The sequence below is a fragment of the Pan troglodytes genome, chromosome 1 (genome assembly GCF_028858775.2).
Source record: "Pan troglodytes isolate AG18354 chromosome 1, NHGRI_mPanTro3-v2.0_pri, whole genome shotgun sequence".
NCBI classification, from domain to species: domain Eukaryota; kingdom Metazoa; phylum Chordata; class Mammalia; order Primates; family Hominidae; genus Pan; species Pan troglodytes.
Window position 1 is genome coordinate 3,513,893 of NC_072398.2, and position 24,538 is coordinate 3,538,430.

The window sequence follows — 24,538 nt, forward strand, 5'->3', positions numbered from 1 at the left end:
TGGTTCTAGATCCTTGAAGAATCACCACACTGTCTTCCACAAAAGTTGAACTAATTTACACTCCCACCAACAATGTGAAAGCGTTTCTATTTCTCCACAGCCTTGCCACCATCTATTGTTTCTTGACTTTTTAATAATCACCATTCTGACTGGCATGAGATGGTATCACATTGTCATTTTGATTTGCATTTCTCTAATGATCAGTGATGTTGAGCTTTCTTTCATGTTTGTTGGCCACATAAATGTCTTCTTTTGAGAAGTGTCTCTCCATATCCTTTGCCCACTTTTTGATGTTTGTTTTTTTTCTTGTAAATTTAGGTTCCTTGTAGATTCTGGATATTAGACCTTTGTCAGATGGATAGACTGCAAAAACTATCTCCCATTTTGTAGGTTGTCTGTTCACTCTGATGCTAGTTTCTTTTGCTGTGCAGGAGCTCTTTAACTTAATTAGATCCCATTTGTCAATTGTGGCTTTTGTTGGCAATTGCTTTTGGTGTTTTCTTCATGAAGTCTTTGCCTCTGCCTATGTCCTGGCTGGTAGTGCCTAGGTTTTCTTCTAGGGTTTTTATGGTTTTGGGTTTTACATTCAAGTCTTTAATCCATCTTGAGTTAATTTTTTATAAGGTGTAAGGAAGGGGTCCAGTTTTAGTTTTCTGCATATGGCTAGCTTTTCCCAGTACCATTTATTAAACAGGGAGTTCTTTCTCCATTGCTTGTTTTTGTCAGGTTTGTCGAAGATCAGATTGTTGTAGATGTGTAGTGTTATTTCTGAGGTCTCTGTTCTGTTCCATTGGTCTATATGTCTGTTTTGGTACCAGTACCATGTTGTTTTGGTTACTGTAGCCTTGTAGTATAGTTTGAAGTCAGGTAGCGTGATGCCTCCAGCTTTGTTCTTTTTGATTAGGATTGTCTTTGCTATATGGGCTCTTTTTTGGTTTCATATGAAATTTAAAGTAGCTTTTTCTAATTCTGTGAAGACTGTCAGTGTAGTTTGATGGGAATAGCACTGGATCTATAAGTTATTTTGGCAGTATGGCCATTTTCACGATATTGATTCTTCCTATCCATGAGGATGAGATGTTTTTCCATTTGTTTGTGTCCTCTCTTATTTCCTTGAGCAGTTGTTTGTAGTTCTCCTTGAAGAGGTCCTTCGCATTCCTTGTAAGGTATTCCTGGGTATTTTATTCTCTTTGTAGCGATGGTGAATGGGAGTTCATTCATGATTTGGCTCTCTGTTTGTCTGTTGTTGGTGTATAGGAATGCTTGTGATTTTTGCATTGATTTTGTATCCTGAGAATTTGCTGAAGTTGCTTATCAGTTCAAGAAGTTTTTGGGCTCCAATGATGTAGTTTTCTAAATATAGAATCAGGTCAACTGCAAACAGAGACAATTTGACTTCCTCTCTTCCTATTTGAATACGCTTTATTTCTTCCTCTTGTCTTATTGCCCTGGCCAGAACTTCTAACACTATGTTGAATAGGAGTGCCGAGAGAGGTCATCCTTGTCTTGTGCTGGTTTTCAAAGGGAATGCTTCCAGCTTTTGCCCATTATGATATTGGCTATGGGTTTGTCATAAATAACTCTTATTATTTTGAGAAACGTTCCATCAATACCTAGTTTATTGAGGCATTAAGGGTGTTGAATTTTATTGAAGGCCTTTTCTGCATCTATTGAGATAATCATGTGGTTTTTGTCATTGGTTCTGTTTATGTGATGGATTATGTTTATTGATTTGCATGTTGAACCAGGGATGAAGCTGACTTCATCTTGGCTAACTGCAATCTCTGCCTCCCAGGTTCAAGTGATTCTCCTGCCTCAGCCTCCCGATTAGCTGGGATTACAGGCACCCGCCACCATGCCCATCTATTTTTGTAATTTTAGTAGAGACAGGGTTTTGCCATGTTGGCAGGCTGGTCTCGAACTCCTGACCTCAAGTGATCCACCTGCCTTGGCTTCCCTAAGTGCTGGGGTTATGGGCATGAGCCACTGTGAGCCACCGTGCCGGGCCGAGTTTCCTTTTTCTTGTTGTGTCTCTGCCAGGTTTTGGTATCAGGATGATGCTGGCCTCATAAAATGAGTTAGGGAGGATTCCCTCTTTTTCTATTGTTTGGAATAGTTTCAGAAGGAATGGTACCAGCTCCTCGTTGTACCTCTGGTAGAATGCGGCTGTGAATCCATCTGGTCCTGGACTTTTTTTGGTTGGTAGGCTATTAATTACTGCCTCAATTTCAGAACTTGTTATTGGTCTATTCAGGGATTTGACTTCTTCCTGGTTTAGTCTTGGGAGGGTGTATGTGTCCAGGAATTTATCCATTTCTTCTAGATTTTCTAGTTTATTTGCACAGAGGTGTTTATAGTATTCTCTGATGGTAGTTTGTATTTCTGTGGGATCAGGGGTGATATCCCCTTTATCATTTTCTATTGTGTCTGTTTGATTCTTCTCCTTTTCTTCTTTATTAGTCTAGTGAAGTGGTCTATTAATTTTTTTTTCAAAAAACTGGCTCCTGGATTCATTGATATTTTGAAGGGTTTTTCGCATCTCCAACTCCTTCAGTTCTGCTCTGATCTTATTTATTGTCTTCTGCTAGCTTTTGGATTTGTTTGCTCTTGCTTCTCTAGTTCTTTTAATTGTGATGTTAAGGTGTCGATCTGAGATCTTTCCAGCTCTCTGATGTGGGCATTTAGTGCTATAAATTTCCCTCTAACACTGCTTTAGTGGTGTCCCAGAGCTTCTGGTACATCGTCTTTTTGTTCTTATTGATTTCTCCCTTAATTTTGTTATTTACCCAGGACTCATTCAGGAGCAGGTTGTTCAATTTCCATGTAGTTGTGTGGTTTTGAGTGAGTTTCTGAATCCTGAGTTCAAGTTAACATTGTTAAAATGACCATCCTACTCAAAGCAATGTACAGACTCAATGCAGTCTCTATCGAAATATCCATGACATTCTTCATGGAATTTAAACACACACAGAAAAACCTTGCACACAAAGCAATACTGGAAAACAAAGAAACAAGCTGGAGGCATCACACTAGCTGACTTCAAAATACACTACTAGGAAGCTACTGTAACATAAAACAGGCTGGTATTGACATAAAAAGACACATACACCAATGGGACACAATAGAGAACCTACAGATAAATCTATCTATTTACAGCCAACTCATTTTTGACAAAGGCACCAAGAACATGCATTGGGGAAAGGACATCCCCTTTAATAAATGGTGCTGGGAAAACTAGATATCCATAAGCAGAAGGATGAAACTAGACCGCTATCTCTTACCATATATAAAAATCCACTCAAAATTGATTAAAGGCTTAAATATTAAGACCAAAAACAATAACTCTACCAGATGAAAACACAGGGGAAATGCTTTGGGACATTGGTCCAGGCAAAGATTTTATGGCTAAGACTTTGAAAGCACAAGTAAGAAAACCAAAATTAGAAAGATTGGAGTATGTTAAACTAAAAACGTTCTGCACAGCTAAGGAAACAATCAACAGAGCAAAGAGACAACCTGCAGAATGGAAAAAAAAATATTTGCAAGCTGTTCATTCAACAAGGAATTAATATCCAGGGAACTCAAAACAGCAAAAAACCCAAACAATCCCATTAAAAATTGGGCAAAGGATCTGAATAGACATTTCTCAAAAGAAGTCATACACATGGCAACCAGGTATGTGAAAAAATGTTCAATGTCCCTAATCATCAGGGATGTGCAAATCAAAACCACAATGAGATATAATTTCACCCCATTCAGAATGGCTATTATTAGAAAGACAGAAAAAAAAACCACCATGAAATCTAGTGAAGATGCATAGTAAAGGGAACTCTTATACACTGTTGGTGGGAATGTAAATTAGTACAGCCAGTATAGAAAACAGTATAGATGCTCCTCAAAAAAAAACTAAAAAGAGAACTACCATATGATCTAGCAATCCCACTACTGGGTGTTTGTCCAAAGGAAAAGAAATCAGTATATCAAAGGGATAGATACCTGTACCCCTATATTTATTACAGCTCTATTCGCAATAGCCAAGATACAGAATCAACCTAAGTGTCCAACAATGGATGGATGAATGGAACGGGACCAAGAAAATGTGCTCTGTATACACAATGGAATACTCAGTTATACAAAAACTCAAACCCTATCATTTGTAGCAAAATGTGCTCTATATACACAATGGAATACTAGCAGTTATACAAAAACTCAAATCCTGTCATTTGTAGCAAAATGTGCTCTATATACACAATGGAATACTAGTAGTTATACAAAAACTCAAATCCTGTCATTTGTAGCAAAATGGATGGAACTGGATGTCATTATGTTAAGTCAAATAAGCCACGCACAAAAAGACAAATATTGCATGTTCTCACTCATATGTGGGAGCTTAAAAAGTTGATCTCATGCAGGTAGAGAGTAGAATGGTAGATACCAGAGGCTGGGAAGAATGTGTGTGTGTGGGAAGGGGCGGGGCGTGGGGTGCCGGGGGGAGGGGGATAAAACAGGTGGGTTAACAGTTACAAATACACAGTTACATAAAAGGAGGAAGCGGTAGTGTTTGACAGCACAGTAGGAGACTATAGTTAACAATAATTTATTGTATATTTTCAAATAGCTAGAAGAAAATAATGAAATGTTCCCAACACAAAGAAGTGATAACTGAGGTGATGAATCTCCTAAATTCCCTGATTGATCATCACACATTGTATGCTTGCATCAAAATATCACCCATAAATATGTGTAATTATATATCAATATAAAAGAAATACATTTTTAAATAATAGCTCTTTCCTACTTTAAAAAATTACTGAAGGGAACTAATAAAAACCTAAACTAGAGAGAGATACTGTGCTCCTGGGTCAGAACACTCAATACTGTGAAGAGGTCAATCATCTCCAAGTTGCTATAGCTTCAGTGCAATCCCAATCAGAATCCTGGTAGACTTCTTTGATAGAAATTTTTTCTACGTAATCCATTTAGAAAGCGACTCTAAAATTTGTATGGAAATGCCAAATACACTGAATAGCCAAAACAACTTTAAAAAATAAGAACAAAGTTGGAAGGTTAACATTACCTAATTTCAAGACCTATTATACATCCACCATAATCAAAACAGTGTGGTATTGGTGTAAAGACAGACAAATAGATCAATGGAACAGAACAGAGTCTAGAAATAGTTGCACATAAATATGGCCAACTAATCCTTGACAAAGGTAATTTAGTAGAGAAATAATAGCTTTTTACAACAAATGATACTGGAAATTTTGGATACTATATTCATACACACACACAAAAAAACACCTAACCTCCCTCCCCCTGAAAAAAACTACTTGAGTCCATACATTGCAAAATATACAAAAATTAACTAAAAATTGATCGAAGACCTAAATTTGAAGCCTAAAATTACAAAACTTCTAGAGGAGGCATAAGAAGAAACCTTTTTGGCCTTGGGTTAGGCAAAGATTTCTTAGATGTGACAGCAAAAACATGATTCATAAAAGAACATATAAATTGGACTTCATAAAAAAACAAGTATTTGTTTTTCAAAAGATGCGGTTGAGAATGAAGACAGAAGCCACAGACTGAGAGAAAATATTTGCAAATACTATATCTTATAAAGGATTTGCATCCAGAATATATTAAAAACTTTCAAAACAGTTTTTAAAAGGACAGAAGATTTGAAGGGACATTTCACCAAAGAAGAGGTATGGATGCCGAATGGGCGTGTGGAAGGATGCTTGGCATCATTGGTCATTAGCGAAGTGCAAACTAAAACCACAAGACACTATTACAAACCTACTACGTAAACAGGCAAAACTTAAAAGACTGACCACACCAAATGCTGGTAGGGGTATGGAGGAACGGGAACTCCCCATATAAAATAGTACAAGCACTTTGGGAAACAGCTGAGACATTTCTTAAAAAGTTAAACATCTACTATATGGTACAGCCATTCCAGTTTTTTTTTTTTTTTCAAATATTCCCAGACATTGATAAGATTCCAGTTCTATTATAGGTATTTACCCCAAAGTAAAGAAAATATATGTCCATATATATATTAGACTGTTTTCATACTGCTATAAATAACTACCTGAGACTGGGTAATTTATGAGGAAAATATGTTTCATTGACTCACAGTGAAGGAAGACACATCTTCCCATGGCAGAGCAGGAGAGAGAGCGAGTGAGCAGGGGGGAAAGTACCACACACTCTTAAACCATCGGATCTCATAACTCACCATGATGAGAACAGCATGGGGGACATCCATCCTCATGATGTAATCACCTCCCACCAGGTCCCTCCCCCAACACTGGGAATTACAATTCAACATGAAATTTGGGCGAGGACAGAGCCAAACCATACAACCATACAAAGACTTGTGCATGTATGCTCACACAAGCTGAATATCCCTTATCTGAAATGCTTGGAACCAGAGATTTTGGAGTATTTGCATATATCTAATGACATATCTTGGAAATAGGACCCAATGTAAACATTAAATTCATTTATGTTTCATATATCTTATATACACAGCTTGAAGATAATCTTAGACAATATTTTTGATAATTTTGTACACAAAAAAGTTTTTCCTGTGACCTGTCACATGCGGTCAGATGTGGAATTTTCTACTTGTGATGTCATTTGGCGCTCACAAAGTTTCAGATTTGGAGCATCTCGGATTTTGAATTTTCAGATTAGGGATGCTCAACCTTTAGTACTTTTATTTGTAATGTCCCCAAACTGGAAACAACACAAATGTCCATCAAGAGATGAATGGATCGGCCAACTGTGGTATATCTGGGCAGTGGACCATTATGCAGAAACATAAATATATGAACTATTGATACAGGCAATGAAATGATTACATCTCAAAATCATTATGCTAAGTGAAAGAAGCCACACACGAGAGTACCGTCTGCAAGATATGTTTCCTTTTATATAAAATTCTAGGAAATCCACACTAATGTCTAGAAACTGAAAGTAGTTCAGTGGTTCCTGGGTCTGGAGACAGGAAGGAAGAGAAGCTGGAGGCAGGGATTGCAAGGCTCCCGAGGAAACTTTTGGGGGTGAAGAATATATTCATTATCTTGATTGAGGATGGTTTCATGGGCATATACATATGATAAAACATCAAGTTATATGATTTAATATGTACAGTTTATTGTAGCTCAGGTATATCTCATTAAAGTTGTTAAAAAACAACAACAACAACAAAACAAAAAAAAACTTGCTCACGATCCTGCAGCCAGTAGTAGAGCTAGGATTCAAACCACAGACTGACTGCAAGACCTGAGCTCTCAACTACATCCTGCAGCCTCCATCAGCTCCACGAGGCAGCCGGAGAAGGCCGCCTTTTTGCCCCAGGCCCCACTCTTCCAGAGAGGCGTGTCTCTGGGTACATCACCCACTCCTTGGCTGTCTCCCTTCCCCCCGCCTCAATCCCAGGCAGCAGCAGAATGCTGCTCCTCCAGGCCTCTGGATCCCTATCTTTCCAGGCGGCCCAGCTTACAGCCTCATACCTGGCCTGCCTCCTGTTACTGCCAGGACAGCAACTCTTCCCTCTGCCTTTCCCTACTCTGCACAGAAGGAAAATGGCAAAGGCAGAGATGGAAACTTCCCAAAGCTGTTGTGGAGGCCAAGTAATTTGGGGCAAGATTGAAAGGTGTTGGTACAAAAAGCGAGCAGAGCGTGTGGGACCCGCGTGTGTCTGGACCGTTGCAGGTGGCACTCGGGGTGCGTGGGAGGGATCTAGGCGTCCACGCGTCTGCAGAAGAGCCGGAAGGACAGGGCTGACGCAGCACTGCTCATGCTGTAGGATGAAAATATTCGGCAACCGCTGTCCTAAGGCTAATCTGCCTCCACCCCTTCCTATCCTCAAATTCCATATCTAGTACTGAGAAAAAAAAGGTGAGAAATACTTACAGAAAGCATTGCAATTCCAGCTCTCCAGCTACTGGCACGTCTATGGCAAAGAACTTTTTACATTAAGGATGTTATATTTTCTCTTCAACTATTCCCAGTAAAACCCCTTTAAGGGGAAGATATAATGTGTCACTTCTGTTTTATGCTATTTTGTACCCTGCAAGCTTGGGTCACAGCAGCGTGCTATGGAAATAGTTATTTTTAAAGCAAAATATCATCTGTTTTGCAGCCTAATTATATAGACAGGAGAAGCTCAGATATTCCACATGCACCACAGATTAAAGGGCAAAGACAGAGACCAATTCTGACTCTAATAGTCCATTTGATGTAATGGAATAAAATGTATAATGTACATGTAGTAAAACAGAACACGAGAACAAAAGGCACAGTTTAGACTGTGCTGAGGATGATAATATAAAATACCTATAATTATACCTGCGTGACTCAAAGTAAGAGTCACATTTAGACAATGGAAAATCTACTCTCTGCTCCGTGCCCATTGGAGTTGCCATAGGCACAGAATTCTGAATTTCACACATGGTGCTTAACTTGAAATAGTACAACGTGAGTCAGCACAGGCCACTTGCTATTATCAAGAATTTCCATCACTTCCAGCGGCTGGGGAGAAAGTGTAGTTACACAGCAAATGAACACAATAGGTGATAATTAACAGCAGGTAAGAAGCAGGTTCCTCACTGACTTTCCAGATTTTGAGGTCAAGACTGCAGGGTTAAAGGAACACAACTCAGTCTGCCTTGAGTAATCCTTTAGTTATATTCTAATACACAATATTTTAAGTCTAGACTTTGACCAAACCAAATTACCCACATGCCTTATTCTACCCACAGGAAACAATATAATAACGTCTCCTACGCCTGAGCCACACTTTATTAAGCACCTGGAAGGTAGCAGGAAATCCTAAATTCTCCTAATATCACTTAATTCCTATAATATCCCACAATGAAGAAATTAGCCCCATTTTACATATAAGGAAACTGAGGCTCATAGAAGTTAAATAAATCACCCAAGATCTCATAGAAAATTAATGCTAAATCTAAGATGAAAATCCGAAGCTAACCAGAAAGCATGCAGAAGCTCTTTCAACTCGCCTTCCCGCACCGTCGTAGTTCCTCCCAAACTTTGCTGCCCATTGGAATCACCCTGGAATCTTTCAAGAAATATTGACGTCTGGTTCCCACTCCCAGCCTTTCTAATTTAATTGGGCTGGAGGGCAGCACGCACTCTGGGATGCTTTTAAAAGCCCTCCAGGTGAGTCTAATGTGTAGCTAAGTTTGGGAGCCACTGCCTTACCACCTGGCCAGGTTCAGCAATGCTCTGGGTCACCTGCATAAGAAGTTCTGCCTGACGCCCACAGCACGCTGAGGGCTCGTGGTTAGTGGAGGCTGTGGTCTAGTTTGTGCACTTTTGCTCCAAAAAGAATCAGCTGCATAGTTCTTAATAGGTCAGCTGTGTTTCCTCCTAAATCGGTTTCTGCCACTTGTTATTTTAAATAAAAACATAAAATACTGTATAAGCCAATGAAATGATTTTGTAAAGAGAGTTAATGTTTTTATAAAAACTCAACTCAATGCTTTGAAAAGATGTGATAAAAAATGAGGATTTTTTGGGCGGGTACCATGGCTCACACCTGTAATCCCAGCACTTTGGGAGGCCAAGGCAGGTGGATTGCCTGAGCTCAGGAGTTTGAGAGCAGCCTGGGCAAAATGGTGAAACCCCATCTCTACAAAAAAATATAAACTATTAGCCAGGCATGGTCGTGCGCACCTGTTGCCCCAGTTACGTGGGAGGCTGAAGTGGGAGGATCACTTGAGCCTGGGAGGCAGAGGTTGCAGTGAGCCAAGATAGCGCCACTGCACGTCAGCCTGGGTGACAGAGTGAGACCCTGTCTCAAAAACAAAAATTTTTTTTAACCTTGTTGAATTTTGTGTGAATGAGGAATTATAGAGTGGAAAATACTGTAAGAATCTAGAAAAAGTCTATACCCAGTTGGTTGTAAAGTGTTTTTTTAAGCTCTTAAATCTCTTTGAAGAAATTCAAAGCAAAAACTGAACTGTTAATACAAATGTGGTTCATGGAAGTCAAATTTTGAATTGAAAACTCAAAGAGAGAGCCTTGGCCCTTTGTGGTTCGTAAGATCAATGAATAAAAATACATTTGTATTATTTAATTTCAGATAACACCTTTATGAATACATCATTTTCTATAATTCCCTAACATACTTGCCCAGTCAGCTGACTGCCTCCTGACTCTGTTGCGTTATGAGGCTTCTCTGACCTAATACCATCTGCTTACGTGAAAGGTAATTGGGTGGTCTTACTCTTCCTGAATCACAGCTCTACTAGATAACACAGAGATTAATTTTTATTTTTCATTTTTTGTTTTTGAGATGGAGTCTTGCCCTGTCACCCAGGCTGCAGTGCAGTGGCGTGATCTCAGCTCACTGCAAGCTCCGCCTCCCAGGTTCAAGTGATTCTCCTGCCTCAGCCTCCCGAGTAGCTGGGACTACAGGCGCCCGCCACCATGCCTGGCTAATTTTTGTATTTTTAGTAGAGACGAGGTTTCACTACGTTGGCCACGCTGGTCTTGAACTCCTGACCTCAAGTGATCCGCCGGCCTCAGCCTCCCAAAGTGCTGGGATTACAGTGTGAGCCACCACGCCCAGCCCAGAGATTCTTTTTTTTTTGAAACAGAGTTTCCCTCTATTGCCCAGGCTGGAGTGCAGTGGCGCCATCTCGGCTCACTGCAACCCTGTAACCTCTGACTCCTGAGTTCAAGCAATTCTCCTGCCTCAGCCTCCCAAGTAGCTGGGATTACAGGCACCTGCCACCACACCTGACTAAGTTTTGTAATTTTAGTAGAGAGGGGGTTTCATCATGTTGGCCAGGCTGGCCGAGGTGGGTGGATCACCTGAGGTCAGGAGTTCGAGAGCAGAGATTCATTTTTAAAACCACAGCACACATTTCATTTGGACAAAGGAGACCTGAGCACTGACGCAGCGGACACAGCCCCAGCACTGTGGCACTCTGTCTCAAGGAACCTATAGTCCAATAGGGCTTGGACTAGCTCACAAACAGCCAAAATATAAGGCGGAGTAAGGCAAAAGCATAACATCCCCCACACTGCTGAAATTCAAAGAAGACATTACAAAGAGGGGAATCTGACATCTTTGTTGAGGAGGCGATCGGAGAGGAGCGTGGCAGAGGCAAGGTGCCGTTGTGGTTCCTTTCCTTTCCTTTTCCCTCCCTCCCTGCCTCCTTCTCTTCCTTCTGTAACCTTGACTTTGGTGGGAGGAAAGGCTGAAAACATAAGCATGAAAAGACCACTGACGGGGTCCCAATTGGTGAGGTCCCAGAAGAGGCAGAAGGGGCAGGAGGAAGAATGCCAGGAGACGGGAGCAGCAGGCCTGTGGGAAGGAGCAGGGGGGAAACTGAGGTAAAGGGACCAGGAGACTATGAAACCAAAAGAAGAGAAGTTGAGGAATGCACCAGGTCAGCTCTGTCTTCTCATTGACTAAGATGCTAGTTACCTGCTGAGAGTGGCCAGGAGGCTTGAGAAGATTAGAAACGGATGCGGTGATGGGAATTCCAGGCTGCACTCTTCAGAATAGTGTCTCCTGGCCAACATTTAAAAACATATAGATTACAAAAACCTAAAAAGATGAAACTGCCACTTCATTATTGACCAAGCGGGAGATGAGAGCCCTGTAGTGTGTGGACATCCTTGCTGCACAGGGCTTCGCTGCTGGGGACAGCAGGGGACTGGCTGTGGCTCCATTAGAAGCAAGGTTCTTTCCTAAGCCTCTTTTCCCACATCTGCCACCCAAAGAATGGATCTCCAGAGTCATATCCACCACACAGCCCTAAATACAGCATTAGTTGATTTAAGCCATTCCATGACATGTAAAGAAAACATTTGCGTTGTCAAAAGAAAGCAGACTAGGCTAGGTATGGTAATCCCAGCACTTTGGGGAGGCCGAGGTGGGTGGATCACTTGAGGTCAGGAGTTCGAGACCAGCATGGCCAACATGGTGAAACCCCGTCTCTACTAAAAACACAAAAATTAGCCAGGTGTTGTGGTGGACGCCTGTCATCTCAGCTACTCAGGAGGCTGAGGCAGGAGAATCGTGGGGAACCCAGGAGGTGGAGGTTGAAGTGAGCTGAGATTGCGCCACTGCACTCCAGCCTGGGTGACAGTGCGAGACTCAGTGTTAAAAACAAACAAACAAACAAACAAACAAACAAAAAAACAGATTAAAGAGTCTGATGAGATGTGTAGACAGAGGAGTGTAGCACAGATGTGTGCCCATGTGCACATACATTTGTTTGTGTGCGCACACAGCAGCCCAGCCTACAAAGCCCTCTAATCCTCCCCACAGAGGCAATAAAGTGAATGAACAAATCAGAGACCCGGTGTCATTCTGGACCTTGAGCAACAGTTGCTTGCATGCTTAGATTACACATAAAAGTGGGGCTTTTGAAATTATCTTTGTCAACAGGACAGGTGCGATCTCCGTATCATTAGCGCATTACCCTGAAGTATCACTAGTCCACGCTGAGCATCCCTAACCCAAAAAATCTGAAATCCAAAATACTCCAAGAATCTCAAACTTTTTGAAGGCCGATATGATGCCACAAGGGGAAAATTCCACACCTGACCTCGTGAGGGGTTGCAGTCAAAATGCAGTAAAAACTTTGTTTCATGCACAAAATTATTGAAGATATTGTATAAAGTTACCTTCAGGCTATGTCTATAAGGCATATATGAAACATACATGAAATCTGTATTTAGATTTGGTCCCATTCCCAAGGGATCATTACATATGCAAATATTCCAAAATCTGAAAACAATCTGAAATCTGAAACACTTCTGGTCCCAAGCACCACCTTGTTTTAGGTGCCCAGTACACGCGTCGTTACGAGAAGCAGCTCTCTGATCAGTAGGGCTTCAGGGTCTGTTTCCCAGTGCTGGGATTCCCGAGGAGGCTCTCAAGCTATTACAGATTTAGCTTCGCAAAGCAGAGGAAGGCCTCCATGAGGCTGAAGGATCAGTCCCACTAATTCCAATGAGCTTTTAAACAGGGAGATATTTTAAGCTTAACCTAGTGCTATCTGCAAAACAGGGATACATCAACAAAGACTTTTCTATTTTGACTGGAAATGTTTAAAACATTTTTCTGTCTGTCTACTTATATGTGTAAAACGCATTTGTGTGTAAAATTATAAATGTAAGATGTATTTGTGTGTAAAATGTATCAAATGCATGTGTGCATATGAGATTCAGAGGCGCACACACAGTCTATTTAGTTCTTGCGGCAGAGATCTCTTTTAATGGCTTCCCTGCAGGGTGACTAATTAATAAACTTCCCCCTAATTGAGTTCTGGCTGCCAGGTCCGCAGGGATTATTACTTATATGTAAGTAAACAAAATTTCCATTTTAAACAACCCTCCAAATCTCCTCATTATATTTTAAACAGTTATAAATTCACTGAAGTCAAGTGAGTCCCAGGCGGGGAGGCCGTGTGCATTCTGGCCGGGATCCTTTCCCCTCGGGAGGAAAGAGATGTCCCCCAGGTCTGCCGATCGCACGACCCCTGGACTCCTTCCCCTTCTTTGTTCTCATCTACTGAAACATTAGGAAGGACCTAACAGAGGTTTTGGAAACCATTCGTGGTATTTGCCCTTTCTTTTAACCTGAATGCATTATTTAAAAGCAATTCTCTTTCACAACTTAAAAATAGGAAGAAGATGAGCTGGTTATTAAATATTTAATAAGGGTGCAGGATTCCTTAGGTACTGATTTGCGGTGGATCACTGGGTTTAGGGAATGTCTTGGCCTAAACTTTTGTGGAATCTGAATTTCAAGTTCTTATATTTGAAGTCATTTAATGAACTGTTTCCTTGTTTTCAAGATTTCTCCCTACTTTCAGATTCCAAATCGAAAGCAGAACTGCAAAAAAGAAAAAAAGTACAAAACTGAAAACAGAGTTGTCCTCAGTTTGGTTTGAAACCTGGAAGGAGGAGAGATAATCCCATCTCCCAAGTTCTTCTGATCAGTGCCATTTGGGAGTCATTTGGCTCAACGGTTAGATGTTTTGCAAGTCACTCTTTGCTGAAAGTACAAGAAAGTCCTGCAGGCTCTGATGATGATGATTACTGACAGCTGCTTAAAAGAATAAACTAAACATTTGTCAGACTCTTACATTGACAGGGTGAAGACACTACCCAGGAGAAAACGGTGAGGGCAGGGTTCAAGGCCAACTCCCACACAGTCAGGAGAAATGTGGATACAATTGTGCTGTCGATTTTAAAGGTCTGGATCTCCTCATCCCTATCCGAATCCCTGTTTCCTTCTTTAAGAATGTGATTCTAAACGGAAGCGCTCTACATGGTGTGAGCCTGTTACCAAGAATACATCTCCCGAGAGATTCCCGTTCACTATCCTCGGCTCCTCTCCAGTGAGACTTTGCTCACCATCATGAGCTGTCGAGAGAGCTGCCCTCAAGCTAATGGGCCACTTCCCTGGGGCGCCTCGCCCACTGTAAGTGAGGACCAGAACCTCTGGGTTCTTCACAGCAGCCACTGGAGGCAGCTCAGGGCTGATTTTCAGAGCCATAAAAAGCAGCCCCAGTTAGAGAAACTCCAGCCCCAGCTGTGGATATTTTCATTCTGTCCTGGTGGTAGGGTAGGAACCAAGCCTCCAGGCCCAGTCAAAACTGAAGGAGAGGCCAGGTGCGGTGGCTCACGCCTGTAATCCCAACACTTTGGGAGGCTGAGGCGGGTGGATCACGAGGTCAGGAGTTCAAGACCATCCTGGCCAATATGGTGAAACTCCGTCTCTACTTAACGTACAAAAATTAGCCAGACATGGTGGTGGGCACCTGTATTCCCAGCTACTCAGGAGGCTGAGGCAGGAGAATCGCTTGAACCCGGGAGGCGGAGGTTGCAGTGAGCCGAGATCACGCCACTGTACTCCAGCCTGGGCAACAGAGTGAGTGAGACTTCATCTCAAACAAACAAAAAAACTAAAGGAGCAGGCAGAGCAGGCAGCAGGAACCAGAAGAAACAAGAGACGCGTGCTGCAGCATGGGGGAGTCTCAAATGCATTAGGACACTACGTGAAAGAAGCCAGACACAAAAGGCCACATCTGGGCCACACGAGTCCATTCCCACGATATCCTGGATAAACGCAAAACCAGGACAACAGTCAGATCCGTGGTTGCCAGGGGCTAGAGGTCAGGGGAAGGGACAAACGGCAAGAGGGCACTTTAGCCTTATGCTCTATTTTGATAATGGTGGTGGCTACATGACTGTATAGATTGGCCAAAACTCATTTAAAGACAAAACATCAAAGTGATGTTTTGGTGAATGTACCTTATACTGCAATAAACCTGGATTTTAACAACAGTAACTAAAGAGTAGGAAGAGAGGCACTGAGGTGGGGGAAGGGAGGCGCTTTTGCCTGGGGACAGCAGAAGTCCTCAAGAGCTCTCTCCCCAGGAGTACTGTTGTCCAGGTCTTTTGAGCCACGAGGAGGCTTAGGGGGAAATCAGGGGGAGCCTGTCCATAGATCCCAGCTGGAAGTCTTTTTATTTTTATTTTCTGAGACAGAGCCTTGCTCTGTCACCCAGGCTGGAGTGCAGTGGCACGATCTGGGCTCACTGCAACCTCCGCCTCCTGGGTTCAAGCAACTCTCCTGCCTCAGACCCCCAACTAGCTGGGAGGTGTGTGCCACCACGCCCAGCTAATTTTTTTATTTTTAGTAGAGACGGGGTTTCTCCATGTTGGCCAGGCTGGTCTCAAACTGCTGACCTCAAGTGATCTACCCACCTTGGCCTTCCAAAGTGCTGGGATTACAGGTGTGAGCCACCACGCCTGGTCCTACTTGGATGTCTTAATTCTAGGCTTCATCTACAACAGCTTTGCGGACCGTCTCTGCTTTAGTCAATGAGCTTTACAATTTCCAGTCCAGGGTTAGACTCTTAACTCAGTTTTCTGATTGTTTTTCTGGCATCCAGTGTCTTTGAGACAATCATGCAGAAAGCGCTGGGAGCCAGTTGCCTGTGTATTGAAAGCCCGGCAGAGCGGGACATGGAGGAACCACGGAAGCCACTGCCCGGCCAGCCCAGCAGCCCCGTTACCCACAACCTGCCTTAGGAACCCAGTGAAATCAACAGACCACTTTGCCCCTGGTCCAAGATCCCCACTGGAGACATTCAGCTGATCTGGTGCTCAACTCTTTTGGGCATAGAGTAAACACTACTTCACAGAAGGCAGAGAATTGCACCCCAGCCCGGGCTGACTTTGGAAACACAGCCAAGAGGTGTCTGTAGGGGCACAGTGTTGGGTTCCTGGCAGGGCAGCTCACTCGAAGAGCAGGCACCGCACCTGGGTTTTGACAGTAAACCTTCACTGACGATTTGAGGGAGGCAGCCGGGGTCTGGGTAGTTATTCAAAAGCCTGATTTCTATGCTATTTTAAAAAACATGGTCCATACAGTGGCCTCGAGCTAATGATAATAACACACTGCCGGAGTGCTTTGGTGGATAAATGTTGGTCTTTCTTGAGGAGCATTTTTGGGGTCTGTGAACAAAAAGATACTGTCAGGCAGTTGTTTTCTTTTTGTAACTTTGACCTCTCACATTCTCATGGCAATGACATTTGTAAATTACCTTTACCAAAGCAAACTCCTTTCCCTGGACAGTTCAAAAGTGAACTTCAGCCCAGATACTATAATTATCTTGAATTACGAATCACTGAACTGCATATTGTAGTCTATTAAGAAAAGTTTGGCTAGGCATGGTGGCTCATACCTTTCATCCCAACACTTTGGGAGACCAAGGCAAGAGGATCTCAAGACCGGGAGTTCTAGACCAGCCTGGGCAACATAGCAAGGTCCCATCTCTACAAAGATAAACAAATAAATAGCTAGGTGTGGTGGCATGAGCCTGTAGTCCCAAGCTACTTGGGAGACTGAGGCAGGAGGATCACTTGAGCCCAGGAGTTTGAGGCTGCAGTGAGCTGTGATCGTGCCACTGCACTGCAGCCTGGGTGACAGAGCAAGACCCTGTCTCTCACACACACACACACACACATACACAAAGGTCATGGTTGCCCAAGGGGTTTCTGGCTGGGGCCAGAGCCGCTAAGGAGGCAGGAGGGTGGAGTGGCCGACTTACTTCCCCCTTTCCCGCTCTTCTCCATCCGGTACTGGTAGATGTGCAGTGTGAAGAACACGTGTGAGTTGCGGTGGCCGTCCTCATCACAGTCCTGTTGGTGGCTCCTGCGGGAGGCAATGGCGGCATCCAGGAAAAAGGCAGCCTTCTCTGCGGTGGGGGCCCGCAGCTCGCTCTGGTTCTGCAGCTGGAAGACAGAAGCCAAGAGATGAGGCTGCAGGCTGAGGAGGGCTTGCTGTCACTCATGCCTGGGTGTCCCCAGCACCATTCAGCTGGCTGTGTGTTCTGTATAGTAAAGCCACGTGCCCCTCTAAGGCCGAAAACCCTTCTGAAACAAGGTGCTATGCTCATGTGCAATTCTCAGCTTAATTAATTCATTTCTGAAAATTAATATTGAGCATACTTATTGGATGAAACCTATTTTTACCTACTTTACAATCTAAATAGAATCTGGAACTAGTGGGTGTGAAAAGCTGGGAGCAGATGGCTCATCCTTATCTCTGCAGAGGGCGGCAAACCAACACCCCTGGCTATCCATTTACCTAAGAAAACAGGAGCGATGTGACTGCATCTTGAGTCCAAAGATTAGATTGTTTGGAGACAGGTAGGTTGCAAAATGTGATTTGAGGCCTCATAGCAGTGGTGTCCCAAAGATGTAAAAAAACTTGGTTAGCTTTCATTTGACTCCTAGTTTTGCAGTTATTTAATTAAAGCCAATTTTAGGCCATATTTACTAGCATAGTTATAAATAAGAAACCAGTGTAAAGGGCACCCTCAAACACTCACGATACTTGAATGTCTCATCTAAATTTAGGAGATACCTATTTACCTTTAGTTCCTGAATCCATGCTCCCGGCATACTCATTAATTGATGAAAGAAAGCACACGGGGTAATGTGTCTGAATCTTATGAAAACACTTGGCAATTATTTTAAACCTGAATCACAACGATCACATTAACAGAACTGAACCAGCACTCCTATTTTTGGGGAGAAAAGGCAACTCACGTTTCTGATTTGTTCAAAGAACTAATTTGCAGTACATGTCTTAAAGTTGGTACAAATTCTGACAATTTTCTACTCTAACTATACAAATAATTTTGAACTGTAAGAGCCAATATTTAGAACCTGAGGCCATCAAAATCCTCAGACTTCAAAGAGAGATTCTTTTGTGTTCACAATTTTGTCTCGCTATGGAAAAATAAACCAAAGAATTTAAAAGATTTTTCAACAAGAATTAAAGGGAATATTGGTCTTTTCTTCTTTTTCTTAGCCTTCATTTAACCAGATTTTTCACCCCTTAGTGGAACTTCATCAATGAAGTTCTAAAAACGAATGGGGGTGAAAGCATATTTGAATGTCTAGAAAATGCCTGGAACAGGAGCAGTGGGTCGGGTCCTACTGATTGCATCACAGACACTGTGTAGATACTGTCTCTGCACATTTGATGCCTCAGAACAGTGATTTCCAACTGTGATCCCTGGACCGGCAGCATGATCATCTCATGGGAACTTGTTGGAAATGCACATTTTGGAGCTCTACTCTAGACCTACTGAAGTGGAAACTCTGGGGGGGTGCCCAGCGATCAGTGTTTAAACAAGTCCTCGAGGTGACAGATGCAGACGAAAGAGGACTCAGGGAAATGGAGGGATCTGAGGTGCTTTAAGCAGGGGAAGAGCATGGTCAGGTTTGAGTAATGAGTATAACAGGCCACGGGAGGTATCCTCACCTGTGCAAACAATCCCAGTTGGGAAGAGGCAGGTACTTATCAAACGGAACACCTATCTACAAAAGGAGGCATCTGACAACACGGGAAAATAAAGCCTGCTGTTAGAGACTGGAAGGATTGATTATTCTGGATATGAATGAATTGCAGCTCCCGGGTCATTCCTACATCTGTTGTCAAACAGCAAAGGAGAGACCCTCCCAAGAGGCTTAGCATCCTGAAACGGTGAACTGGAGCTTCTCTTGGCTTCCATAGTTCTAGCAATTATATCACGGTTCTAATTAGAAAGTGGTTATTAGTTTTTCCTGCAGTACTGCTAATCCGGCTGTAAACCGGTGCCAGAAACACAGTTTATAGAGTCATCAACAGCCCCGTAATGGCTCTAGCTATTTGTGCAGAGCAGTAAATATTCCGGTTTGTTGTCAAACAAAAGAAAGATTGTTACTTTTTTTTTTTTTGAAAGGGGCATAAAGAAAGTGAATTCCATTTCTCCCCCAAATGCTGTAATTGTGGTCCCTGCTCATTGTCAATTAGAGTCAAGGTACAAATATTTAGACTGGGCAAGCCGATGGCCCCACAGCTGCAGGCCATAAAGTTCCAGTGCACTTTAAAGTAAACACCCGTAAGCCTCTGAGTTTACAGGTTCAGTGATTCACGGGTGGAGCTGCCCCAGCCTCTGAGGTGGGGAGGGAGCCACCTTGGGGCGAGCCAGGCTTCAGAAGCAATCACCTGCGTGCCGCAGATGGGGTCCTCACAGAGGTACACGCCCGGGGACTGGCCGTCCTGCAGGCTGCCCGTGGCCACCTCTGACAGCAGGTCTCGCAGATTCTCCTCCTTCCCCCACACTTCCACGGCGGAAACCCGGACTGAGAAACGGGCGCCGGTCTTTTCCTTGCGTTCGTTTATGAGCTTGAAGAGCCAAGAGATGGCACAGGGAATGATGCCCAGGTTCTGCATGGAATCATCCTTTCCGATCATGGTGTAGGATTTTCCTGGGAGAACCAGGGAAGGAAGAAAAGCAGGTTCAGTGTCCAGGCATCATTCCACGGAGTCTCCAAAATAGATGCCAAGGATATAGAAGAAGGGCACAGGGAAGGGGGGAAAAGGGAAGAGAAGGGACAAAAAGATGAGAGAAATAGTATTTGACAACAACAGAAGGCATTTTCTGGTTATTACTAACTAAATGGCTATAATAAAGAATGCTGGTTGGGCTCAGTGGCTCATGCCTGTAATCTCAGCACTTTGTGGGGGCCAAGATGGGAGGATTGCTTGAGGCCAGGAGTTCCAGGCCAGTCTGGGCAACATACGGAGACCCTGCCTCTATGAAAAATTTTTAAAAATTATCTGGGTGTGGTGGGGCATGCCTGTGGCCCCAGCTACTTGGGAAGCTGAGGCGAGAGGATCACTTGAGCCCAGGAATTGGAGGTTACAGTAATCTATGAGCATGCCACTGTACTCCAGCCCAGGCAACTGAGAGCCATCTCTTAAAAAAAAAAGAAACAAAGCAAGAGCCCAGACACGTGACAAGATTAAATCACCATGTACCTTGAGGAGGACCCCAAATATCACATGCTATCCAGTTCCTGCACTGCTTTACACACAGTGGGAAGGCTGGGCTTTTTCATCATCATTATGGTTCTTTTTATAGTCACCCCCCAGATTAAGTCCATGTATTCACACTTTATATCCTGTCTCAAGTTAAATGCTGTGTATATTTTTATGGCATGAGCAAATTCTATTAAAACCCAGATGACTGCTTACATCAAGATCGAGAGGAAGGGCTGGGGAGGACGGAAGTGCAGAGAGAGGCAATGGCTTCCTGTCCTGGCTGAGAACCGGCCTCTGTGAGCTCCAGCAAGGCCTCTGTTGGAATCTCTGCCAAGGGACAGTTTTTGAAGCTCCTCAATTCACTAAACGTATCAAGCGTGTAAGGGCAAGGCCTGGGGAGCAGATGGCCACAGGTCAGAAGTAAGATGGGACTGTGGGGGGATTTATGAACCCCTTGTTGGGGGGCTCTGCTGCCTCCTTTCCCAGACGCTTCAGCGCTGGAGTGTTCCCGACGGTGTGCACTGCTTTCTCCAGACGCATCCTGGGCTCTGGGCTTTGCTTGGAGGTTGCTCCTCTGGCTTTTACAGGGGTCCAACCACCAACCCACATCCTCCTGGGTGGGGTGGTGCAAGGGGCCCTATCTGCTTCCCAAACAGCGGCTGCTCAGGAAATGAATATTTTCCTGCCTGCCTTCTGGGCTTGACTCTGACCTGGACCAAGTGGGAACAACTCTGCTACTTCTCTTTCCATCTATTTGGACTTGAAGGCTTTCCTACATGAATGGGTGTCCACCTACAATGAACAACATAGGTTTTCGTCGTATAACTTGTTATTGGTTATTCAGCTCAACACCTAAGAGAAACGCAGCCCTTCCTGTCATCAGAGAACTCTGGGAGGGAGACAGAGGAATGCATGGGATGACAGGCAGCTCAACGAGCCGCATGAGAAACTGAAACTCTCACGAACCCAGTTTGGCGTGGCCGAAACAGAACACGCAGCCATCTGCCCCGTTGACCACAGACTGGATCACCTCTGCCACGGTGCCTGCACACACTTCAGCCTGTCAGACACAAGAGGAGACACGAGCCGTGAATGGACCTCGCAGCAGAGACACCACTAACAACGAAAGTGAGCCCACCTTCCTGGGGCTTCGGGTCCCAGTGTCACTGTGTTCCCAGGTGGGTTGGCCTCTGTCGTGAAGTTTTGGAGATGCTCAGAACCCCTGGCGACCTTCCGCCCTTTGCAAACCTGAGCATTATGCACGTGAACTGCAAACCACCCTTCTGCTAATCCGTGGTATGTTTCAGCGAATGCGTCTGTAGAGCAGGCAGGAGCAGGCTGGAATGGGGGCACAGTGTGCTCATGAACCTCATTCCCTTCCCTCATCTGCCATTCTGGGCTCCCGGATAAGGCCTTTAAACTCTCCACTCACCCTCTGCTGAAACACGTATACATAGAGTTTATTAAACAGGCCAGGCTTATGAGAGGGAAAAAGGTGACCCACCATTTCACAAGTGAGACCTTGAGAAACACCGTAGTTCTCACGTAAGCAAGAGGTTTGTGATATATATCTGCTTTCTCTCCTGATCTCTTTCCTCATTTTCAATTCACACCTTCCTCATTTTTTTTTTTTTTTTTGAGACGGAGTTTCAGTCTCGTTGCCCAGGCTGGAGTGCAATGGCACGATCTCAACTCACTGCAACCGCCGCCTCCTGGGCTCAAGTGATTCTCTTGCCTCAGCCTCCCGAGTAGCTGGGATTACAGGCATGTGCCACCATGCCTGGCTAATTTTTTGCATTTTTTTAGTAGAGAGGGAGTTTCACCATGTTGGTCAGGCTGGTCTCAAACTCCTGACCTCAGGTGATCCACCCGCCTCGGCCTCCCAAAGTGCTGGGATTACAGGCGTGAGCCACTGCGCCCGGCCCATGCTCCTCTTTTCAAAACCTGCCTTTTCTTCCTTTTGCTACAGATACATTCAACATACAGAGTATCAGTCACCACATGGTATGTTATTAGGTGTTCTTTGGCCGGGTGTGTGTGTCTGGTCTCCAATTTGATTATTAAATCCTAGACAGGGACCAGGCTCTCGATGATGTTTTGTATTTCCCCTGAACACCCGCTAATACAGAGCTCTGCGAGCCATCAGAGCTGTCGGTTTTGTGGACTAACTTGGAGATCTGGGAAATGTCCTTCTCTTTGTTTAGCACCTGAGACTTGTCACAGAAGCAGAAAGATAGCATTATTCGCTGTGCCCTGTTGCTTTCATTTCTGTCTCGGGGCCAGAGTCAGGGCTCGTGCGAGCTCCGGGAGGCAGTGCTGACATGGGGCTTTGCAGCCCTCGGGGCAGCGTGCCTCCCGGTGGGCACCCGGGCCGTGAATGTTGTTATTCAGCAGCACAGTGAACCCAAGTATTTGGAAATCAGTTTTCTCTCCTAAACTAAAATTGAAAAACCACACTTCCAACAGCTGTCACTTGTTCCAGGGTGGTCCCCAGCAACTCTGCGGGGGGCGGGGGGCTCCTCCTGGGCCAGAGGGGGTGGCAGGACAGGGCTGCTGTGGGGCACACAGGATCTTTCAAACCCCCCAGGACTTAGGCAAGGAGAGCCCAGTGCTAACCCTGAGACAGAAGCAGTAGCGTCTTGATGGAATTTGCCAGAGGCGTGTCTGCAGAGCAGGCAGAAGGCTGCCCAATGGACTAAGCCTTCTTTGGACATAAAGTGGGATGGGAGGCAGGAGGCTGAGAAATCACCTTGAGCTATACATAAAATAAGCTGTATTTGATTCTTGAGCCACCTGGGAGAATGTTGGCTGTGTGTGGACCACACTGAGTCACCCGTGCAGAGGCCGGGGGCGAGAGGAGACCTGCTGTGCAGAGTTGGGGCGGCATCCCCTGGCACAGTTCCCACCCGGCTCTCCACTGAGAAGAGCGTGGTCAGCGGGCTGTCCATCTGGTGTGTGTTAAGAGCTGGCAGGGGCCCCGGAGGCCCCTTGCTGCTTCCCCTGGGACCTGGAGAGGCATGCAGTCTTCTCGAGCACAGCCCCCATGGGAAGGGCCAGGTCTGCAGGAAGGCTCTGCCTGCCCACAAGTCCAGGTTCTCCAGCAGGGGTGTGTCCCAGCAGAGACGTGTCCCAACAGGGGCAGCCAGCGACTGCCGAAGCCACTGAAGGGTCATATGGCTCTCAAAGGCAACCATGAAACAGGACTGTTCTAATCACTGTTTAGCTTCAGGAAGCTGATTTCCTTAGAAACGAAGAGAAAGCACAATTTCTAACTGCCCGGGTCACCATGGTGGCTGCGGCTTCACAGGCTGAAAATGAGGACTGGAGAGCACAGGCCCACTCCGCACACTCCCTCCTTTCAGGCTTGGGGGCTCCAGGGGTGCCCACCCTGTGGGGCTGAGTTTGCCCTGGCCAGCAGCATGCTGCTAATATTGACAGTGATAACAGTAAAAATAGCCACATTTGTTGAGCACTTGCTGTGTTCCTGGCTCTGCTGTGAGCACTTCCTGTGTGTCAACTCGAGGAATCACATGGCCTGATGAGGAACATTGTGGTCATGTCCTCACCTGACAGATGAGGAAGGACACTGAGGTCCAGAGAGGTTGAGTGACTCGCCTGAGGCCACACTGCTAGGAAATATTGGATAAAATGGCGGGAGGTCAAAGATACAACACCATACCGAGCAGGATACAGAGAGGTTAATGGGGGGAATCCAGGAAGGACGTCTGCTCGGGAAAGGGACTTTGAACAAGTGACTTCATCTTTGAGTCTCGGTTTCCTTGTGTGTCACATGAAAACATCAGTGCCTCTCTTCCTACCCCACTGAATTCTAGGAAGAGTCAAATGTGTTAATGTCTGCGAAATGTCTTGAAAACTGCAAATTTATACAGACATGTAATTTATTATAACATTGGAAATTTGAATGAAAGTAAGGCATTCTGAAATGAGCGAAACTCCAGTATTGAGCATACTGAGCTCTGCAGCCGAGTGTGAAATGTAAACAAAGACTAGCAATTAAAATGGACCCTTTTTCTGGAATAAATCTAAAACGCGTTCATAGTCCATGCTTGATTTAGGGTTTGCTTTGGAATTCTTACAACTTGTGGAGATTTGCTTCTGAAAAGTTTTAACTGTGTTAATGAAATT

General features: G+C 44.4%; 1 protein-coding gene across 2 annotated transcripts in view; it reads right to left on the reverse strand.

Moving 5' to 3' along the window:
• KIF26B (kinesin family member 26B) overlaps positions 1 to 24,538 on the reverse strand; it is a 565,489-nt gene that overhangs the window by 82,627 nt on the left and 458,324 nt on the right. For both annotated transcript variants that reach the window (XM_514315.8, XM_016941996.4), the window contains 3 exons: positions 21,359 to 21,452; positions 19,574 to 19,836; positions 17,124 to 17,307 (listed from right to left, as the gene is read on the reverse strand). In XM_514315.8, the coding sequence (XP_514315.4) occupies positions 17,124 to 17,307; positions 19,574 to 19,836; positions 21,359 to 21,452 (541 nt within the window). The remainder of the gene's footprint in view (positions 1 to 17,123; positions 17,308 to 19,573; positions 19,837 to 21,358; positions 21,453 to 24,538) is intronic.